General features: G+C 41.1%; 1 protein-coding gene across 3 annotated transcripts; it reads left to right on the top strand.

The window, feature by feature from the left end:
• Positions 1-865: 865 nt before the first annotated feature.
• Positions 866-19,719, top strand: Agr3 (anterior gradient 3, protein disulphide isomerase family member). Of its 3 annotated transcripts, none has more exons than XM_048415808.3 (8): positions 866-1,008; positions 4,136-4,271; positions 10,249-10,312; positions 17,153-17,205; positions 17,815-17,891; positions 18,089-18,152; positions 18,731-18,814; positions 19,489-19,719. In XM_048415808.3, the coding sequence occupies exons 2-8, from the start codon at positions 4,163-4,165 to the stop codon at positions 19,536-19,538; spliced, it is 501 nt and encodes a 166-aa protein (XP_048271765.1). In that variant the 5' UTR covers positions 866-1,008; positions 4,136-4,162; the 3' UTR covers positions 19,539-19,719. The 3 variants fall into 3 exon arrangements, with proteins under 3 accessions (XP_048271765.1, XP_085553866.1, XP_085553867.1); XM_085697740.2 differs by having other exon boundaries at positions 940-1,098; XM_085697741.2 differs by lacking the exon at positions 18,731-18,814 and having other exon boundaries at positions 940-1,098.
• The last annotated feature ends 288 nt before the right edge of the window (positions 19,720-20,007 follow it).

Genomic DNA, 20,007 nt, shown 5'->3' with positions numbered 1-20,007 from the left:
CCCATGCAAAATAGATTATTGCCATGGCTCTTGGTTGTCCACTACAACTAGAGAGTGAAACCCTACTGCTCAAAATACCATGTGAGAAGGTCCCAGGACACGGAGAATCAAGCTAGAAGTGAGCTGGAAGCTTCATCCCCAATATTCCAGGAGAAAGTCCTGCTCTTCCAAGACTTCCTGGTCCAGTTGCCAAGGTTAGAAGACAGACATTGCCATCCTACGAGAGCTGGAAGTGTGGACATCACTGGGGAGCTGTCATGCCCAACTCTCAGGAATTCTCACTGCAAGTCAGTGAGAAACAACCATTCTCTAAAACTAAATGAGAGAAACTCAGAAATTAGGTGCAAAACCAGTATATAACAATACCCAAAACAAACAAACAAGAGATTGCAAAGAATAAGCAAATCATGAAAATAGTAAAATGTTTAAAACAGTTTTATTTCTCTCTGTGTGTCTTCTCTCTTCCTCAAAGAAAAGGAAAGAAAGAGTCTGATTTCTTTAGCTCTTTATTATATTCCTGAAATCCGAGTTGCCTAGATTTTCTGCTTGCTTTGTGTCTAATCCTCAAAACTCGCTGATCTCCCTCTCCCACTGGGAACAAAGGTGTACACACAGTTTCTACATTCATCCCCAACCCCTGCCGATTTTCCCCCTGGTTTCTCTCTTTCTTTTTTTTTCTTACAGTGTTGAAATCTAGCCAAACGTCCAATTATCTTGGAAAGAAAGTGGTAAAGGAGCAAAGAAGCACAAGGCCTCTGGTGTCATTCTGTGAGGACATGCGATGTTACTGTAGAGCAAGGAGAGCGTTCCCACTGCAAAGCCTGAGAACTGGAGGAAGCCACGCTCTGTGGGCAGACCTGTGTTTGTGAGCACTCAGGCGACAGCGCTCCTGTTGCCATGCAGGTGAAGCTGTAGGTAGGGAACGTGAGTGTCTATAAATCCACACCCCTTTGCAACGGGAAACATCCACAACGAGGTTGTCTCTAACAAGGTCGCTGGGCAGCTCAGGTAAGCGAGTCAAACTTCCAGACCAGTCAGTGTTCAGTCTCTCAACCTCTGCTGCGTTTAAATGATCAATTCACCGTTTTGTGTTTAAAGGTGAGTCTCTTGGTTAAAAGTGGGACACATGAAGTGAAACTATATTTTGCTGCTGCTACTGACCTGGTTTCCTGTACCAGCTTCATAATTTTACTCTCAATTCATATTAATAGTATTATAAGTAAGAATTCACCTAAAATGACTTCTTAAAAAAATCTCTGGGTGCTGGCTATAGTGCTTCCTTTTTGTTTTGTTTTGTTTTTTAGAATAACTTGTTTTTTATTTAGTTCATTTCATGTGCATGGATGTCTTGCCTGCACGCATGTCTGTGCGAGGGTGTCAGATGCCCTGGAACTGGAATTACAGACACTGTGAACTGCCATGCTGGGAATTCAGTGTGGGTCCTCAGGAACAGCAGCCAGTCCTCCTCTTGTTCTTATTGTTTTTACTGAGCTAAGATTTCAATCCGTTCCCCTCCCTTCCTCCCCTCTCCCCTCTACCTGTGACTCCTGCACTCCCAATTTACTAAGGAGATTTTGTTCTTTTTCTCCTTCCTGTGTACATCCATCTATGTATCTTAAGGGTTTGTTGTTGTTGTTGTTGTTGTTGTTGTCTAGTTTCTCTGAGATTGTGGACTGTAGGCTGCTTTTTTTTTTCTTTGCTTTATGTCTAAAAGCCACTTATGAGTGAGTACATATTATATTTGTTTTGCTGGATCTGGGTTACCTCACTCAATATAGCTTTTTTTCTAGATCCTCCTTTTGTATGCAAATTTCAAGACATCATTGCTTTTTACCTCTGAGTAGTACTCTATTGTGTAAACATACCACACCTTCTTTATCCATTCTTTGGATGAGGGGCATCTAGGTTGTTTCCATGTTCTGTCTATTATAAATAATGCTGCTACGAACATAGCTGAACAAATGTTCTTGTGATATAGCAACCAGTACTCTTAACCATCTCTCCAGCCCACAAAATTTTTATTTTAAAATATAGAAATGTTCACTATTGACGTAAATGGCTTACATTAATTACTTTTCAAAAGCACAAGCCTAGTGCCAGGAAATGCTAACTGGTCAGTGTTGATAACGCCTATTGGTAGACATGAGGGGTGATGGTCCCCAAGGGTATCGGATGCTGCTGTAATGGAATACTCGTCTGAATTCCTCCAAAAGTCTGCCCTGGCAGCCAGAACTTAAGACTCTCAGTAAATCACACACTTACCGTTGCTGAAAGTATCCCTCATTCCCAAACAGTTATACACAAGTTGTATTATTTTGAATACACTCTGTGTCCTTTTTGCAACATCTAACAAAAGGTTTTTAATTTTGAATATAAAAAGGTGCTTGGTACTAGTACATAAATGTGTAATAAGTATATAAATACTTGAAATTAAGAATTACAGAGTTCTTCTCAGTTCTGAACTTAGACTGAAGGTAACACAGACGGTGAAGTTGCACGTTTCTCTTTGTTGGGGTAGATCCCACCTGTTCATCTCTGTCCCTAACATCAAGGACTTTCCAAACACTTTCTCCAGCTTAACTTTTCTTGTCTCTTCCTTCTAAGATCCCCCAAAGAAACTGAAGCATTGTTTAAACTTCCCAAGGAGGTGAAGCTTTGCAGGCAATCTCAGAGATGTTTTTAATTTATTACTGTATTATTTTTTGCCACCTGTAGCTCATCTGCAGGCCTTTTAGGAGTCTATCAGCTTCCAGAGGGTCTGCATGTGAGCTCAGGATTCTACTGTAGGCAGCTTTTCAACTTCTCTACTATAACTTTCAGCCCCCCTGAAGCTCGGTTGCCCAAGTTTGGTTTGTTACCCCAGGCTTCCCTGTTCCCTGCTAAAACCCCCATTAGCTCTCATTCCATCTTCTAGGGACAAGATGGCTAGACCTGCAGGGAACAAGATGACATTCTAAAATGTTCTTTTTTTTAATGATTGATAAACATAAAAACTGAAACGAATAGTGTTATTAGACATGGCTACTGTCTAACAGGAGCTTTAGGGCCTGAATACAAAGACGGTAAAAAATTGTACTGGCGATGGTGGTGGAAGTCATTTCAGTAAGATTAACCTGGGATGGCAACCTTCATCAGTTCAGAAGGGAGCCAGAAGAGACCTCACTGAGAATGAGAGCATGCTGGAAAGAGAGGGGTAAGGGAGCATCTAGGGAAATCAGGGTCTAGAAGCCTCCCCTGAGCAATTGTCCCCAAGATCTCGATACTATTCTACATTAACTGTTAGAATCACTGGCTGTTTTGCTGGGACCAAATTTGTGTCTTGCTAATCTTTCCATTCTCACAATTCATAGGAGTGCTAAATATAGCCAACTCATGCAGACTCCATAAGCAACCATTTATTAAGTTTGGGCCAGGAAATTTCATTATTTTGGTGACATTCCCTGCCAGATTATATATATACATAGCTGCAGCAAAAATACTATGAGAATCTTTAAACAAACGTGAAGATTGTCTGCACATTTACTTCTCCTGTTACGTGTTTATTTTAGCAATGCAACAGTGTATGGCAGATCTTAAAGAAAAGAGTTGTGATCTGAAGGGAAAGGTTAACCGACTGCTGGAAGCATGAGGAAGCTCTGTGAAGACAGAGCTATGAAAATCAAGGCTCCTCCTGATTCTACTCTACTTGTTTGTAGCTGAAGCAGTAGGTTTTTTTTCATAGCTAATCTCACTTTGCTGTGGAATTAAAATGTTGTTTTCAGCTATTAGGCCCAGAAGGATGAAAAGACAAGGGGTCTTCGTACATGCTAAGTGCCAACTTTGTCTTCATATTGCATTTTGGAGGTGATGAAAGAACGGGATTGTGCTTGAGTTCCACTGTGGAGCTACGCACATCACAGTGACCTCAGGGGCAGTTGGGTGTCTTCAACCTCCTCTTGAACGTCTCCTGTGCCAGGATATCCAGAACCTTCACTAATTTAATATCTGTTAAGATGGTTCAACGTCTCTAAATGCTTTTAAAACAATCCCCAGAGTTTATCGAACGTGAAATCAAAAGAAGAACCCGTTGGCATGGGTTTGTCCAAATATCTTTTAATAGCAGACCAGATTCTGAAAACTATTTTCTGCCATCTAGCTGCCTCTGCGGGACTTTCTGGAAGACATGAAGCTCAGTTCCACTTTGTCCCTCTGCCTCTTGCTGATCACGGTTTCTACCAACCTTGCCATTGCTATCAGAAAAGAGAAGAGACCTCCCCAGACACTCTCAAGAGGTACAGCAATCTCACTGGAATTTCTAAACTCAGTCAATCCAACCGTTCTCAAAATATTCAATACATCTATCTATAGTTTGATTATAAAAAAAAAACCTAGATATTTGCTATGTGTGACTTTAAAACAGATATTTCTAAAGGGGGGTCATCTATTTTAGACAGTAAATAGCCAAATTTTAAAGAAATAACAACCCTTGGGTTTGGGGATTTGTTTTGTTTGTTTTCTCTGTTTTCAAACATTGTGGATTTGACTGGCTTGGAACTTGTTGTGTAGACCAGGCTGGCCTAAAACTCGCAGAGGTCTTCCTGCCTCTCTCTCCTGAGCATTTGGGATTGCAAGTGTGTACCACAGTGCCTGGTTCAACAGCATTTTGCTGCATCTTTTGTAGATATTATAAAGAACTGCCTTGGTGTCTACAGCTTTGATTGACTGTAGACAGATGCTTTTGCTTTGGCTCCAGAAAATATTTATTTTTATACTTACAGTTTTACTTTGGTCTAAGAAACAAATAAATCTTCATATCCATAAAAATGATGAAGAAACAGTTCTCAAAATTAGCTTTTAGATTTCCAGGGAGGAGAAAAATTCTTTGCCCACACACGATTGATTCAAATAATCGGGTTAGCCATGCAGTGTTTGGTGTCTCTTTGGAATGGTGCTCTGAGCAGAGGGAGGAGTGACACACCCTGCAGGTGGCTTCCACACCATTAGCTTCTTCGGATCTATAGAACGCCAGCTGTGTGTCTGTGTTGTTTACCTAAGTGAATTAATGCAGCTTTAGCCTGGCAATCACAAGCTGTATGTGGAGAAAGGCAATATCTACTGCAAAATAAATAAAGGACGAAGACATTGCCCTGAGTATAATTCATCACATAGCTCTCCGTGCAAACTAAGAGTTATAAAATAAGAAGCTTAGGAACCTTGAACAACTCGGGGCCAAACTACTCATTGCCCTTCCAGTCCTGTAGTGGGTCTGCTTGGCATTGCTGTAGCTATTGTCTAAGATGCCGCTTTCCTGGGAGCCCATTTAGAGGTTGATCGAAAACTCTGCAGCAAGTTTTATCATGTTTGTTGTGTGGTTGGTTTATGCGTGTGTCAAGGTCAGAACACAACTTGATGAACATGCTAACTCTATTCTCTCCTTCCTCCATTTGAGTTCCAGGGTTCAAGCCCCAGTCATCAGTTTCGGCAATAGGAGCCTGTCCCGGCTAAGCCATCTTGCTGGCCTCCTTTTCGGCAATTTTTATGAAAGCCAATTGGAGTATATACGGCTTACGTTGAACAGCCTGGTTCTACTACTTCAGTTATTAAGACACTGTTTTATCGGGGAAATGACTACTAAGTTAGTGCTGGGAGTCAGTGTGTTGAGAGCTGGGCTCTGTCTGTCAGTCCTTTGGAGATCATTTCTGTTAGATATGGCAGAGAGAGTAAGGAGGGAAGGCGGGAGTGGGTGGAAGGAGGGAGTACCATGTGTAGAGTGCAGCAGAGGCAGGGCCGAATGGTTCAGGGCAGAGACGAGTGTGGGGAAAACAGAAGATAGTGAAGAAGGGACTAGGGATGATAACACACACACACACACACACACACACACACACACACACATACACACACACACACACACACACGCACACGGAGACCAAGGTTTCCTAATGTCCTTTTAACCAAAGAATTCTCAGGACCTGATCCAGTGACTGGCATACAGCAGAAACTCAATAAATGCACAGTAGTAGAATGAACAAAATCACTGAAGACCCAATAGCATCAGCAAAGCTAGAGATGAAAGCATAGCCATGAATCCGACCTGGAAGAGAATTTAAATTCTGTCGCATTTGGTCCATAGTAATTATGACCTAGACTGTACAGAAACGGTTATGATACAATATGTTCCCCTGGGGCTCTAAGGATATTTAGGAAGCTATAATTTTTTTTATTCCTGGGGACCAGTGGATTAAAACAGAACAGATGGCTCATTAATGTCTGTGGGACAAAAGTGATCAGGAAATGAGAAGTGAAATGTTTCCATTGCTGATGCTCTAGTATCTGAGTGACATTCACAGCAGGTGAGAGGAGCTAGGGACATGGCTCAGCTGTTAACAGCACTGGCTGCTCTTCCAGGGTACCGGCGTTCAAGTCTCAGCAACCACAAAGCAGTTCACAACCCTCTATAACTTCAGTTCTAGGGAATCTAATTCTGACCTCCATGAGCACAAAGCACGCTTGGGATGTATGTGTATATATATTTACACACCTGCAAACAAAGTACCCATATATGAAAAACTTTAAAAATACAAATAAATCTAACAACCAAATACAAGCAAAAAAAAAAAAAAAAAAAAAAAAAGGAAACTAACCAAGGGGCTGCTGTCATAGTTCTAGAGTAAGTTACTGTGAACTGTGCTAAAAGTAACACCCAATCATCTTCCAGGATCATACGGAGAAGACTCCAGGCAGGGTGAGCCAAAACAGCAAAGATGTCTTCCAAGGTTAAGACATAAGATCTAGCACAAGCAAACCTCTTCTTCTCTCGTTGCTGTAGAACGGCACAGTGGCTTTGTGGAACCACTAACAACTCCTCGGAAAATTAAAATACATGCCAGCTGTGGTAGCACCTTTAATCCCAGCACTTGTGAGTTCGAGGCCACCCTGACTCCAGGAGAGTCAAACTACATACAGAGATCCTGTCTTAGAAAAGAAAAAGTTAAAATACAGTTACCATTTAGCTCAGCAATTCCCCATCTCCCTAGAATCCCCCCAAACAACTGGAATGCACGCACATTTTCATCTGCTCCCTGTAGCAAAGAACTCAAATTCCCATCAGCTGATGAGTATATAAAAAGAGACTTCAAAGTTAGGGTTCCCATTGCAGTGATGAAACACCATGACCAGAGAAACTTGAAGAAAAGGTTTATTCAGCTTACACTTCCGTATCACTGTTCACCGTCGAAAGAAGTCAGGGCAGAAACTCAAATGACAGGATCCTGGAGGCAGGAGCTGAGCGGAGACCATGGAGGATGCTGTTTACTGACTTGCACATCGTGGCTTGCTCAGCCTGCTTTCTCATAGAACCAGGACCACCAGCCAGGGCACCACTCATGATGGGCTGGGCCCTCCCCCATCAATCACTAATTAAGAAAATGCCCTACCGCTGGATCTTATGGAAGCATTTTCTCAATTGAAATTCCCTCCTTTTGGATGATTCTAGCTTGTATCAAGTTGACATAAAACCCTTGCCAGCTTGACACACAAACACATCACTGCTAAGCCATAACCACTCCTTTTTTGTTCATCCCCAGGATTACACATTATTATCAACAGCACAATAAAAAAAAATGGTTACAGACCTTGAAAGTTCCATAGCCTTTACAAATTCACTTTAAAATAAATTGTCTCTTTTTTAAAAATCCTGTCTCTTTTAAAACCTAAAAGTCTTTTTTTTAATTCAGTCTCTCAACTGTGGGTTTTTATAAAATAAAAAATAAATGAAATACTTTCTTACTTCAAGGGGGAAGAATGAGGCACAGTCAAAATCAAAATCAGAACAAAGCAAAACAAACTCCAACAGTATAAGTAACCCAGTGTTCATTCATGGTCTTCTGGGCTCCTCCAGAGGCCTTGGGTCACTTCTCCGACTCCACCCTCTGAGGCACACACAGCCTATCTTCTGGACCCCACCTGTCCAGCAATTGCTGCTGTTGCTCTTGGAAGCCATCCCGTGGTGCTGGCTTCCCCAAAACACTCGGCTCTTCTGCTGCAACTGGGCTGCACTGTCACCACTAGCCTCTCATAGATTCTCTTCATGGTGCCAAGCCTCAAGCTTTCTGCCTGGCCCTTCTCAGCTTTTCAATCCTGGGTCTTCAACTGCCACTGAGGCTGCCCTTTTACCAAGGGCATCTCCTGCCCTCTCACTGTACCGAGCCTCAACTCAATCCGTGACTCCTCATGCCTTTAAAACCAGTATCACCTGAGTGACTCTTCCACATGACCAAGTCCAGCCACCAACACAAGGTACCACTTTGGCTGCCTCTGGAACACAGTTGCAGGAAACACTTCCTAGAAGATTTCAACTCAGTGATGCTGGTGTCTTCTTAATCACTGCTAATTTCTCAACTCCAAACAACCAGCTTCAAGTATCCCAGAAAAGCAAAGATTCCATTTTAGTAGTTCTGGTATCTTACTACTCACAGCTGATTATTCAGGCCCTACTAACCAAAACCACAGATTCTTCACACAAAAAAACACAGCAGAGGCTTTGCTTCCCTCTGAAGCTTCACAAGTCAGGAAGCCAGGTCTCCACTGTATGCACTGATCTCAGCTTTCTTATCTTCCAAGTTCCTACAGAACAATTCCCTGAGCCCTCAACACTTGGTGTCTTTCTGACCCAAAGTTCCAAAGTCCTTCCACGATCATCTCTAAAGCAACAGGGTCATGTCTGTCACAACAACACCCCACTCCTGGTTCTAACTTTCTTCACTGACTAAGTGTCTCTCCATGTTATAGGATAATGTTAAGTCATAGAAAGGTCATTAAGTACTAATACATGACAGAACACAGATGAAGTTTGAAAACATGCTGAGTGAAATAATTCAATCAGAAAGACTACATACCAGATATTTCCACTTACATGAAATGTCCAGATAGGCAAATATGAGGGGGGACTAGATTAGGGGTTTCTTAGAGCTTGTGCAGATCTAGAGAAGAGAGGGTGGACGACAGCTACAAAATACATGGTTTAGGACTTCCCAGACAGCTCAGCATGGACAAGTACTTACTGCCAAGCCTGGTGACCTGAACTCAGTTCCCAGAATCCTCACACTGGAAGGAAAGAGTCCACACTTCGAGTTGTCCTCTGAGCCCCACATTTATGTCTTCCCCACACAAAAATAAATAGATAAAATATGTAATTAGTTTTTTTAAAACAGAGTTTACTCTGAAGTGGTGAGAACGTTCTAAAATTGATAGTAATGTTGGCCTCATGATTCTGGGAATATACTACAAAGAATGTGTACTTTCTATGGGTGAGTTGAATTATGTGTGGATAATATATCAATAAAGTTGTTACCAGAGGACAAAAAGAAAAGAAAACAAGAAGAAACACAGAATTGTTTTTCTCTTACTTCATGATTCTCCTTTGATTACTGCTATTACGCACTTGTGTTAGCACCACAGTCTGACATCTGAACACAGGAAAACTCGAGCCGAACTAGCTCCCAGATATTTCTTTCATGATAATTCAGTCTTTCTCATCCATATCTCAGGCAAGTCCTAAACACTCTGTAATATTCCTGGATGCTCTGCACCTTCTACTTCTTGAGGGCTTTATCCTTTAATCTCTGCTACAAATTCACAACTGCTTTTGTCTCCTTCCTAAGGTTCGTGGAGTCTCTCTACTGTAGTCACGGCTTTCTCTTTCCCTCTCTTCTACTCCTTGAATGTTTCGTGTGTGTGTGTGTGTGTGTGTGTGTGTGTGTGTGTGTGTGTGTGTTCAAACATGAAATTCTCATCCTTGAATGTTTTCCAGTAAAAAGTCAAAGTAGAATTCGGAACTTCTTCCTATCATGTGCCGTCATAGAAACAGTCAGCATCCTTTGGTACCCAAGACACAAAGGGCACTTTGTAGAATAGTCCGAAGGACTCTTGGCAATTTTTTAGAAGTATGCTAACTGTTATTTCACATATATTCTGAAAGCTGGAGCTTTTGCATGGCCAGAGATGTCTTCTCAGGCACCTTCACCCATCATCCAGTACTGATCAGTACTTGGTAGGTTCAAAGCTGGGTCGAGCTTTGATGTGCTCTCCCAAATCTACCAAAGTACACTTTGATAGGGCACTGCTTTGTATCCAGATATAATTTACTACTGTTTACACTGTATGTCAGCCGGCAGCTTTGGAGCTGTCGTAGGTCTGTAGGTTGACATTTGCTCATCAGACAGAGACCAGTAACCCTGGTATAATACACTGATTTTCTCTCTTCTTCAGGGTGGGGAGATGACATCACTTGGGTACAAACTTACGAAGAAGGGCTCTTTCACGCTCACAAAAGGTAACATTCCTCTCAGTTGCTCTTCACGTGCTGTTTCTCATGTCTCATGGAAGACCCAGAAACAGTCGTACGAGCTTCTTAAAGAATGCCACAGTCCTTGCTCCGTTGTGGTACGCTGTGTGACATCACAGCTACTATGACGGCAGGATTTAGCTACTGTTCTCATCATTGTAATCAGACCGCTGACCAGAAGCACCTGAAAGAAGGAAGGATTTATCCTGGGTCAGAATTCAGAGAAAGAATCCATCATTGTGAGCCAGGCATGGTGACAGAGGAAGCAGGTTACAACACACGGACAGTCAGGAAACAGGGTGGGGCCAGATGCAGGCCAGATATAACCTATGGGGACTGCTTCCCAGCCCCCACTGTCTCTACCTTCTAATTGTTTCACAACTCCACAAAATTATGCCACAAGCTGGGGAGCAATTATTCAAACTAGTAAGCCCATGTGGAACATGTCACATTCAGAACATGGTAAATGGTACTCTTTAGCTGTAAAAGCTCTAAATACCTCTGTATGCATTTCTTTATTACCCAGACAATATGGGTAATTAAATGCAAGATGTATGCCACAAGATGGTGCCACTCACTGGGCACTATACAAGCTTACAAAGAAAGCAGTTTACAGCAACAGTCTCTAGCCAGTCCGGTCAGCCAGACACCTTGGGGAGCTTTATGATGAGTGTGAAACTCATCTTCAGAGTTAATCAGACAAGTCCTAGCTGGGCATCATCTGGTATGCCAGGCACTGGCCCAGGTTCAGTGGCCAAATGTGGCATCATTTTTATCTTTAAAGACCTACTAAATCTCCTGGGGAATTTATCAAATAGCTGATGAATGTTCACTTTCAATTTTCCCATTAAAGTGAAAAATACAGGAAATTAAATGAAAATTGAGTTAAATGCTCTCATTTTTGTAATAACTATTACAAAAAAAAATCTCACTTCCAAATATGAGTGTAAGAAACCAGATATGACCAATTATATCCCCAGGACATGTAAAGAACCCACCCAGATAGAGTAAGAGTTCATCTGGAAACTCTAGGAAGATCAAAGACTAAGAATTCATATACTAAAGAAGTCAATATTTAGTGCTGGGGATGTAGCCCAGCTGCTAGGGTTCTGGCAGAGCAGGCAAAAGCCCCGAGTTAATCCCCATAGCCACACAAATGAGTGTGACAATGCACACCTATAATGCCAGGACTCTGGGGCCAGGTGCAAGAGGACAGTGCAAGGTCATCCCTAGCTCTGTGGCAACTTTAAAGCTGGTCTGAGAGCCACGAGACTTAGTGGAGGCAGGCGGACCCCAGGAGCTCACTGGACAGGCAGACTAAGCACACTTCCCGCCCAGTGAGAGACCCAGGCCAAGAAAATAAGGTGGAGCCTTGTTGGAGGATGACAGTGACGTCTGCTCTGACCTCTTGCACAGACACATACCGCACACAACACTCATGTAGAGCATGCACTACATACACGTACAACACACAGATTGGTGTGTCAAATGTGTCACAGAGGATATTAAGAGGGAAGTTTTTAATACTTTGAGACACATTAACGTGGAAAGTCAGTATACTTAAACTCGTGCCATGTTCTTCAACAGCTCAAAGGAGGGCATTTTCTGAATGAATGTCTTTATCTTTCTTATTTGGAAAACTAAGTTCCAAATCATCCAATATTGTACCTTAAACACACCTTTTATCCCCCATCCCCAAAGAAAGAAACGAAGGTCAAAGTTCGTATTAGGAAGGACTTAGTAAAAACCAGAGCAAACATAAGCTAAGAGTAAGCAAGACAGCAGTGGACAGCACCATACAAATATAAGGTGCTGTCTTTCTCTTGTTACTTTTTTGGAAGAGATAAACCCAGCATAGCAATAAATAAAACAACAAATAAAAAGAAAAAAATTCTAATAAAATCAGAATGAAAGGTAGAAATGACAAATGGTATCCCAGGGGCTGGAGAGATGACTCTGTAGGTAAGAGCACTTGCTGCTTTTCCAGAAGACCAGAGTTCAGTTGCCAGCCCCCGTGTGCCTGTAACTCCAGCTCCACTGGATCCAGCACCTTCTGGTGGCCTCCCTAGGTACCTGCATACACACACACACACACACACACACACACACACACATGCAAAAATAAATTTAAAAACACAACCAGATAGACAAAATGTTATCACTGAAATGGTCATCAGAGACTATCTTGAACAACTATTAAGTCAATAAATATTCTAGCAGAAACATAAATTCCCAGACTTCCTATATACATAAAACCATCAAAATTTAATCATGAGTAGAAATTTTGAACAGACCAGTGAAGAACTTTTATTCATAATTTTAAAAGCAAAGGCCGGTCTCTGATGGTTCTAAAGTTTTGTTTGTTTTTGAGACAACATCTCGGGCATCCCCGCTGCTCTCGAGCTGTGCTTCTGCCTCAGCTCCCCTTACACTGGTTTTACAGCCGTGTGCTAACACTCCCTGCTGCCTGATAAACTGTTAGCGAAACAATTTATCTAAAAAGTAGTCGAAATCATTCCCAAATTTATCTAAAAATGAATAGAAAATAATGTATTTAGATTTTGCTGAGAAGGTTTGAATTACCCTGATAACAAAGTCAGGTAGATACTACAAGAAAAGACGCTTTTGGTGGTCTGAATGAAAATGCCCCCAAAGGCCCATAGAGAGTAGCACTGTTTGAAAGGATTAGGACACATGGCCTTGTTGGAGGAAGTGTGTCACTGGCATTGGGCTTTGAGGTTTTAAATGATCAAGCCAGGCCCAATGTCTCTTTTTCTGCTGCCTGTGGATCCAGATGTAGAACTCTCAGCTACCTCTCCTGCACCATGTCTCCTGAGTGCCACCATGTTTCCCACCATGGTGATAATGGACTAAACCTCTGAATCTATAAGTCAGCAACAATTAAATGGCTTATTTTAAAAGAGTTTCCATGGTCATGGTGTCTCTTAACAGCAATAGAAAATCGACTAAGACACCCTTGATGAACACAAATGGAAAGACCCTTGACAATATCCTAGCAAATAGAATCCAACAGCATGTTAAAAACATCATTAGCCATGGTTAAATAGGACTTAATCCTAGAGTGTAAGATTAATCAATATTTGTCAATAAGTATGATACCCCAAAATAGCAGAATGAAAAAAAATCACATGATCTCTCAATAGCTATTGATAAGCATCTGGCAGAACTTAGCATCCACGCACAGCAAACTCGCTCCAGAAGGCCATCCCTCGGCACAAGAACCGTTGACCTTAGGTCGCATGCCCGGTGGAGAACAGCTGAAGGCTTTCCTCTGGGAAAACACGGTACCTGGGGACGAACCAAGCAACCTAACCAAGCCAGACAGAAACGTAAAAGGTATCCACATGAGAAAGGTAGAAATTAAATCATCCCATGTGCACAGGAAATGATTGCATGCATAGAAAGTCCCCGGGGCTGATAGAGCTCATAAAAGGTATAGTGGTCATAAAGATGAATAAGTAAGTAAACACAAGAAACCGATATTTCTGATTGCATGGCTTTTCTGCTTAACCAAAAGACATGCAATGAGAAAGGACAAGGACTGAGGAGGGGGAAGGGAGGGAGCATATATCACAAGAGTGAATTTCTCTAACATGAAGTCTTCTTTAAAATGAAAAAAGAAATCTCAAGTCAACACAAAGAAATGAGTGAAGGATGTAATAGTCCTGGGACAGAGGAGGAGAACTATCACACCTGAAGGTGAAATAGCAGCGATCCCTCTTCCTCTTGCTTACTGGGGAAAATAATGTCAATCTGCTGACTGGTTTTAAATTTTAGATTACAAAATAATAATTTTAGATTAAAAATAATATAATATTTTGTAATCTAAAAATGACACTGAACTCACATTTTAGTGTTAACAAATTGATGTGGAATTCCCCTCTGTATTCTATGAATATGGTTTACTACCATTGGTTAATAAAGAAGCTGCTTTGGCCTATAAAAGGGTAGAATACAGGTAGGTAGGAAAACTAAACAGAATGCAGGGAGAAAGAAGGTGGAGTCAAGCAGACACTATGTAGCTGTCAAAGGACAAAGATACCAGGACCTTTCTGGTAAGCCACAGCCTCAGGGCAATACACAAATTAATAAAAATGGGTTAATTTAAGGTAGAAGAATTAGCTAGGAATATGCCTGAACTGTTGGCCAAAAAGTGCTGCAATTAATATAGTTTTGTGTGATTATTCAAGTCTAGACAGCTGGGAAATGAAAGTACAGTCTCTGTTTACAACAAATGAAAGAAAAAAAACTTCTCCCCGCCCCCACATCCTGCTTTTAGCTCATTCTACATGATAATGGCACAATTAAGTCCTGTGAATGAAAATGTGACCATAAACCCTCAGATATTTATTCTCTTCTACTGGAGAAACACAGCCAAACAAAAAATTGAAGCCTTGTTTTAGAATGTAGCTGCTTCAATTTCTGCCATAGTCTCTCTGCTTTTCTTCCAATGGAATAACAGTTCTTTTGTGAACTGTTAAGAGTGAGTCCTCCAGGTAACTGATGTATGTTTTTCCTTGGATTCTAATTGCTGTGATCTGTTGCTGGGGTGGATTTCCCCGGACTTCCCTCAAGCACCTTCCAGAAGCACAACTGTGTAAGCAGAGGCTATTGGTTCGTTCCCAGCCTCCCAGACCCAAAATAATCACACAGAAACTATATTGTTATACTGTTTAGCCAATAGCTTAAGCAATTTCTAGCTAGCTCTTAGATCCTAAATTAACCCATTTCTATTATTTTATATTTTACCAAGAAGCTTGTAGTTTACTAGCAAGGTTCCGGCAGTGTCTGTCTCCTTCGGTAGCTACATGGCATCTCCCTGACTTTGCCTTCTTTCTCCCAACATTCAGTTTAGTTTTCCTGCCTAGCTCTATTCTGCTCTGTCACAGGCCAAAGCAGATTCTTTATTAACCAATGATAATAAAACATATTCATGGCATACAGAGGGGAGTCCCACATCACTGCTACCCCTTCAAGATGTCTTGTAGGTGCTGGAAAGAAGTGGCCGCCAATCAGGAAAGCAGAGTGGCCCATGCCCCTGCCTGTGTTGCCTCAGGACGCCTGCTCCCACTGACACTCGATCAGAAAAACTATCTATATAGAAAAGTTACTCAGCTGATGTGTACAAGGTTGAGCATGAACCTGCCTGTGAGGGTGCCATTAATCATCTTCAGATTGTGTGGGCTGACTCTTTCTTGACCTGCCTGCGTAAGCCTCATTGAATACCTTTAGGCTTAGCTTGCTGCTCACAAAGAACTGGGTGTGACATTTCATTCATTGTAGCTCAAATCTGCAGATTTTCTGATGTCTGATGCTGGCGAATGGTAGCTTTCTAATTAGCTCATAAATCCTAAAGGTAAGTTGGAAAGGTCTTATTAAAATGTACTTCTAATCCAAGTTAGGGAAGTAAATAAAATCAATCATTTAATGTTTGTGTTTAACATTTACCAAGACTAAAAAATGTTGGATACAGCATAGATTTATGCAATCACTGAATCGTTATACTTATATTTGGTCATTGCTTTGAAAAGATTTATGCTGGCCTGGGTATGTAGCCAACTAATAGAGTGTTTGCATAGCATATCCAAAGATTGGCTAACAGCATCGCCAAATTCATCAACTAATACATAACAAGTTTTGTTGAATAAATATGTCTTAAAATCACTCTCTTTTGATGCCCATGACTATCTTATTATTAAAGCCACATTTGAAAAAATAATCCTATATATCTGTGTTAGTCAATTTTCTGTTGCTATCATAAAAATATATGAGACTGGGTAATTCGTAAGACCGAGAGGTTTACTTAGCTCCGGAAATTTGAGAGCATGGACATTAATATCTGCCTGGCTCTGAAGAGGCCTCATGACAGATGGCATCATAGGATATGATTGTCTGTGAAGAGAATTAAACGCTTTCAGACTTGCTTCAATGCGTTCTTGTGGAAACTATCCAGCGCCAGGAGACCAGATCCTCTCCCAGGAGACACAATGGTATAGTCTTGAGGAGAGGGCCATTGTATGCCCTCGTTATTATCTACAGAGTCATTAGCCACCTTCCTACTTAAACTACCACTGTTGCTCGTCCCACTGGGACCCTGCTTCTACCTCAAGCACCTGCGGAGAAAATGTGAAGCCCAAACCGTACGAATATCCTTGTCGTAATCATTTGACCCACTGTAATCACTGCTCTGACTTTACTCTTAGACTAGACTTAGGAACCAAATGAGTTATAGTATAACTAACTAAATTAAAAGTTGAAATCAAAATGATCTTGAAAATATATTGATAGGGGATTTCACTTGAATTATTTGTAAATTTGGGTTAACACATGAATGAAAGGCTATGAAACTGGTCAAATAGGGCAATCTTGTAAAACCTTAGGAAATAAACCAGAAATATTTTAAGTTGACTGTTCTGAAATCATCTATCATGTTTCATTACACACAAATTTTGTGTATAGCATCCTTGAGCCCTGGAGGTAGCATTGTTTTCTAGATATCTACACACTATAGGGGACCTAAGTACCACTTGCTACTCTTAAGTATAGTGCCTGCACCCCACTCAGATTCTGACTCAATGTGTTATGAAGCCTGTGAGCTGGTGTTTATAATATGGTACTTGGTGAGTTCTGGGGCCACAACTGGATGGCACTACCTAAAGTAGGCTTCATTCCTATGAAGTATGGGTCTGGGATTTTTATATAATATTGTCAATAGTACCAAGAGTACCAAAAATTTAAATCTAATCTTCTTTTATAATTTTATTCAGCATTAACCTCTTAACTTCACTCTGTGATCCCTCTGTCTAGTAACAAGCCACTGATGGTTATTCTCCATCTGGAAGACTGCCAATACTGTCAAGGTAACTTCAGCACTGGGATCTTACTCCGTATCCAACACAAGGCAGAAGTGAGCTCGTGAGAATTGTTCAGAAGGAACATGGGCAAACCCCATTTTAGAAATGTCATTCCCAGAGTAGCACCATTCTATAAATATACTTAAAGACCCAGTGAGAGCCACCTAGAGGCACACTCTAGTAACTGCAACGGGATTGTGAGTCAGAGGTAAATCTGGGCTCAGCTACAGTGAGACACAGTCCAGACAAAAGATTGCAACAATTGTTAATATCTGAGGAATGTGAAATTATGATACGCTCTTTGGAATCTGATACCCACTTCTTAAGAGAATCAAACTGATTAAGAAAGTTTGCTGACAGAAATTGTTCTAACTGATGAGCTATTCAGCAACGTTAGTTAAAAAATCAGTGTGTCCACTGATGTCATTGTCCCTGGATGTCTCCTTGGACATCCTCTAGCCCATTGCTTACCAGAGAGGGACTGAATGGTAAAAAGACAACAAACCATTTACACCCATGTCATTGATGTAACGAGGGAAAAACATACTAATTTTGATACCATATTGAGAATGTCTTGATCCTTTAAGCTAACTGACATTTTGTTCTCCCTCACAGCACTAAAAAAGGAATTTGCCAAAAATGAAGAAATACAAGAAATGGCTCAGGATGGCTTTATCATGCTGAATCTCATGGTACATGAACTCCACAGTGTTTTTTAATATCATAACTTCATGGAAATTTTTAACTCTTCTTTATTCAAAACATTCAGGGTCAAGTATTAGTTACTACAGAATTTTAGAAGGCCCTAATGTATAATTTCCAGAAAATTTAGCTTCCATACAGAGTGCTCCACAGTTCAATATTGTTCATTTATTTCATCTCCTGCCAGCATGAGACCACGGACAAGAACTTATCTCCTGATGGGCAGTATGTGCCAAGGATCATGTTTGTCGGTACGTGGGCAACTCCGTGTGTCAGTTTTGCAAAACCAGCAGAAATCTCCATGTTCTTGCTTTCATTTGTCTTTCTTGGAGGCTCTGTTCTAAGTCACTGGCTCAGTCCTGTTTCTGTAAATGTCCCTGGCCTGGGTCTGCTCCTGCAGAGGTCTCTGGTTTGGTCTTGGCCCCGCAAAGATCTCTGGCTCAGGCCTACTCCCTCAGAGGTCCCAGTCTCACCAGCAGTATTCTTTTAAAATGGGGGGATCATTCCTAACCTAATTAATAGTGTTGTGTTCTTGTTAGAGCTACAGCGAAAAATCACTGTATTGCTTATAGATTTTAACATATAAAAGCAGTTTATGCTAGTAAATCAATTTACCAATGCTGTTTCAGTCAATACCCCAAGATAAATTAAAAGAGAGCCATGAATTTCTGAACAGGAACTGTGGGCTAAGACATCACAAATTCACATGATGAAAATTAACGTGGCTTATAAATTTGCTGACCTTAGTTTTAGAGCAGAGGAAAGAAACAGCTTTAAGAACCTGGTAAGTAATGTTTGAGTGACTTTGTTTGGGTTGTGTTTTTAACAGACCCTTCTTTGGCTGTCAGGGCTGATATAACTGGAAGATACGCTAACAGACTCTACACTTATGAGCCCCAGGACTTGCCCTTGTGTGAGTAATCACAAATTGCCCCGGGTAGACTCTGACTACCGAGGGTCAACAGTGGCTCTTATCAGTGCTGTCCACAATTCAGCCTGTGGTGCTGGGCATCTGGGTATGGTGTTTAAATTGCAGACTCTCAGGTCTCACAAAAAAAAAGAATACAAAAAACAGAACTTCCTATGATCTCTGAATCACGAGATCAATAAGAACTTCGCACAAATCAAAATGACACAAACATTAACAGAGATAACTGTCTCCCGGTGTCAAAGACCCCACGTGCTTTTCTCAGATAATAATAATGGAAATTTTGCTAGTCCTAAATGACCTTAATAATGAGATACAAATTTACTTAGGACTTTAACCATAGCATTTACTATCAACCATATTTAAGAAAATAGTATTGGTCTCAGATCCAGCAATACTGGACAAATTCAAAAGTTAACTAAAAATAAAACCCTTTGAAAGTTCCCTTAATAGAACTGTTTATTATAAAAGAATTTGAGGAGCCACTACTGATTGGTGTAATCACTAAATTTACAAATATTCCTTTAGCATAGAATACAGTATGCTAATGAGCCAACTAAGACAAAAATTAAACAATCCAACTTTACATGTTACAATTAGATTATAGCATCCCCAACTTTCGTTTACTAAAACACCACACGTGCTTCCTCTTGTTTCAGTAAGAGACAACATGAAGAAAGCACTAAGACTCATCCAGTCAGAACTGTGAGGAACGATGGAGGATGCTTCCGCTCCAAGAGGTCCAACGCGTGAGAAAAACCTCCGGTTCACTAGCAAACACGATGTTCAGTCACGTGGATTTTATAGCATGGCTATTAAGATTGGTGACATGTCTGTGACAGTTTATGGAGGTAAACTTGACTTTTAATAAATGTGAAAATGTTGCTGTAGTTTGATGTTTACTGATATCACTAACCACGACGGTTTGCCCTGAGTTCAGGATTACTATACTCTGCATATGAAATGTCCCCACTGCCTCATGCTTTGAAGACTTGGTTCTCATAGAGGAAAGAAGTTCTGTAAATGTAGGATGCAGCTAGAGATTATAAACCATGATGGTAGCTCACCGAGGGAATCTTGTTCCCGCTGTCTTCTTATCTTATTCTCTACTTTGTGTGGACCAAGAAGAGGAGTCTCTGCCACACACTCGCCCCTACAACTTGTTCTGCCCAGGTATA

This window comes from Myodes glareolus, chromosome 11 (genome assembly GCF_982192425.1).
Source record: "Myodes glareolus chromosome 11, mMyoGla1.1, whole genome shotgun sequence".
NCBI lineage: Eukaryota > Metazoa > Chordata > Mammalia > Rodentia > Cricetidae > Myodes > Myodes glareolus.
The sequence above is the reverse complement of the archived record's forward strand: the minus strand, read 5'-3'. Positions and strand labels throughout refer to the sequence as shown.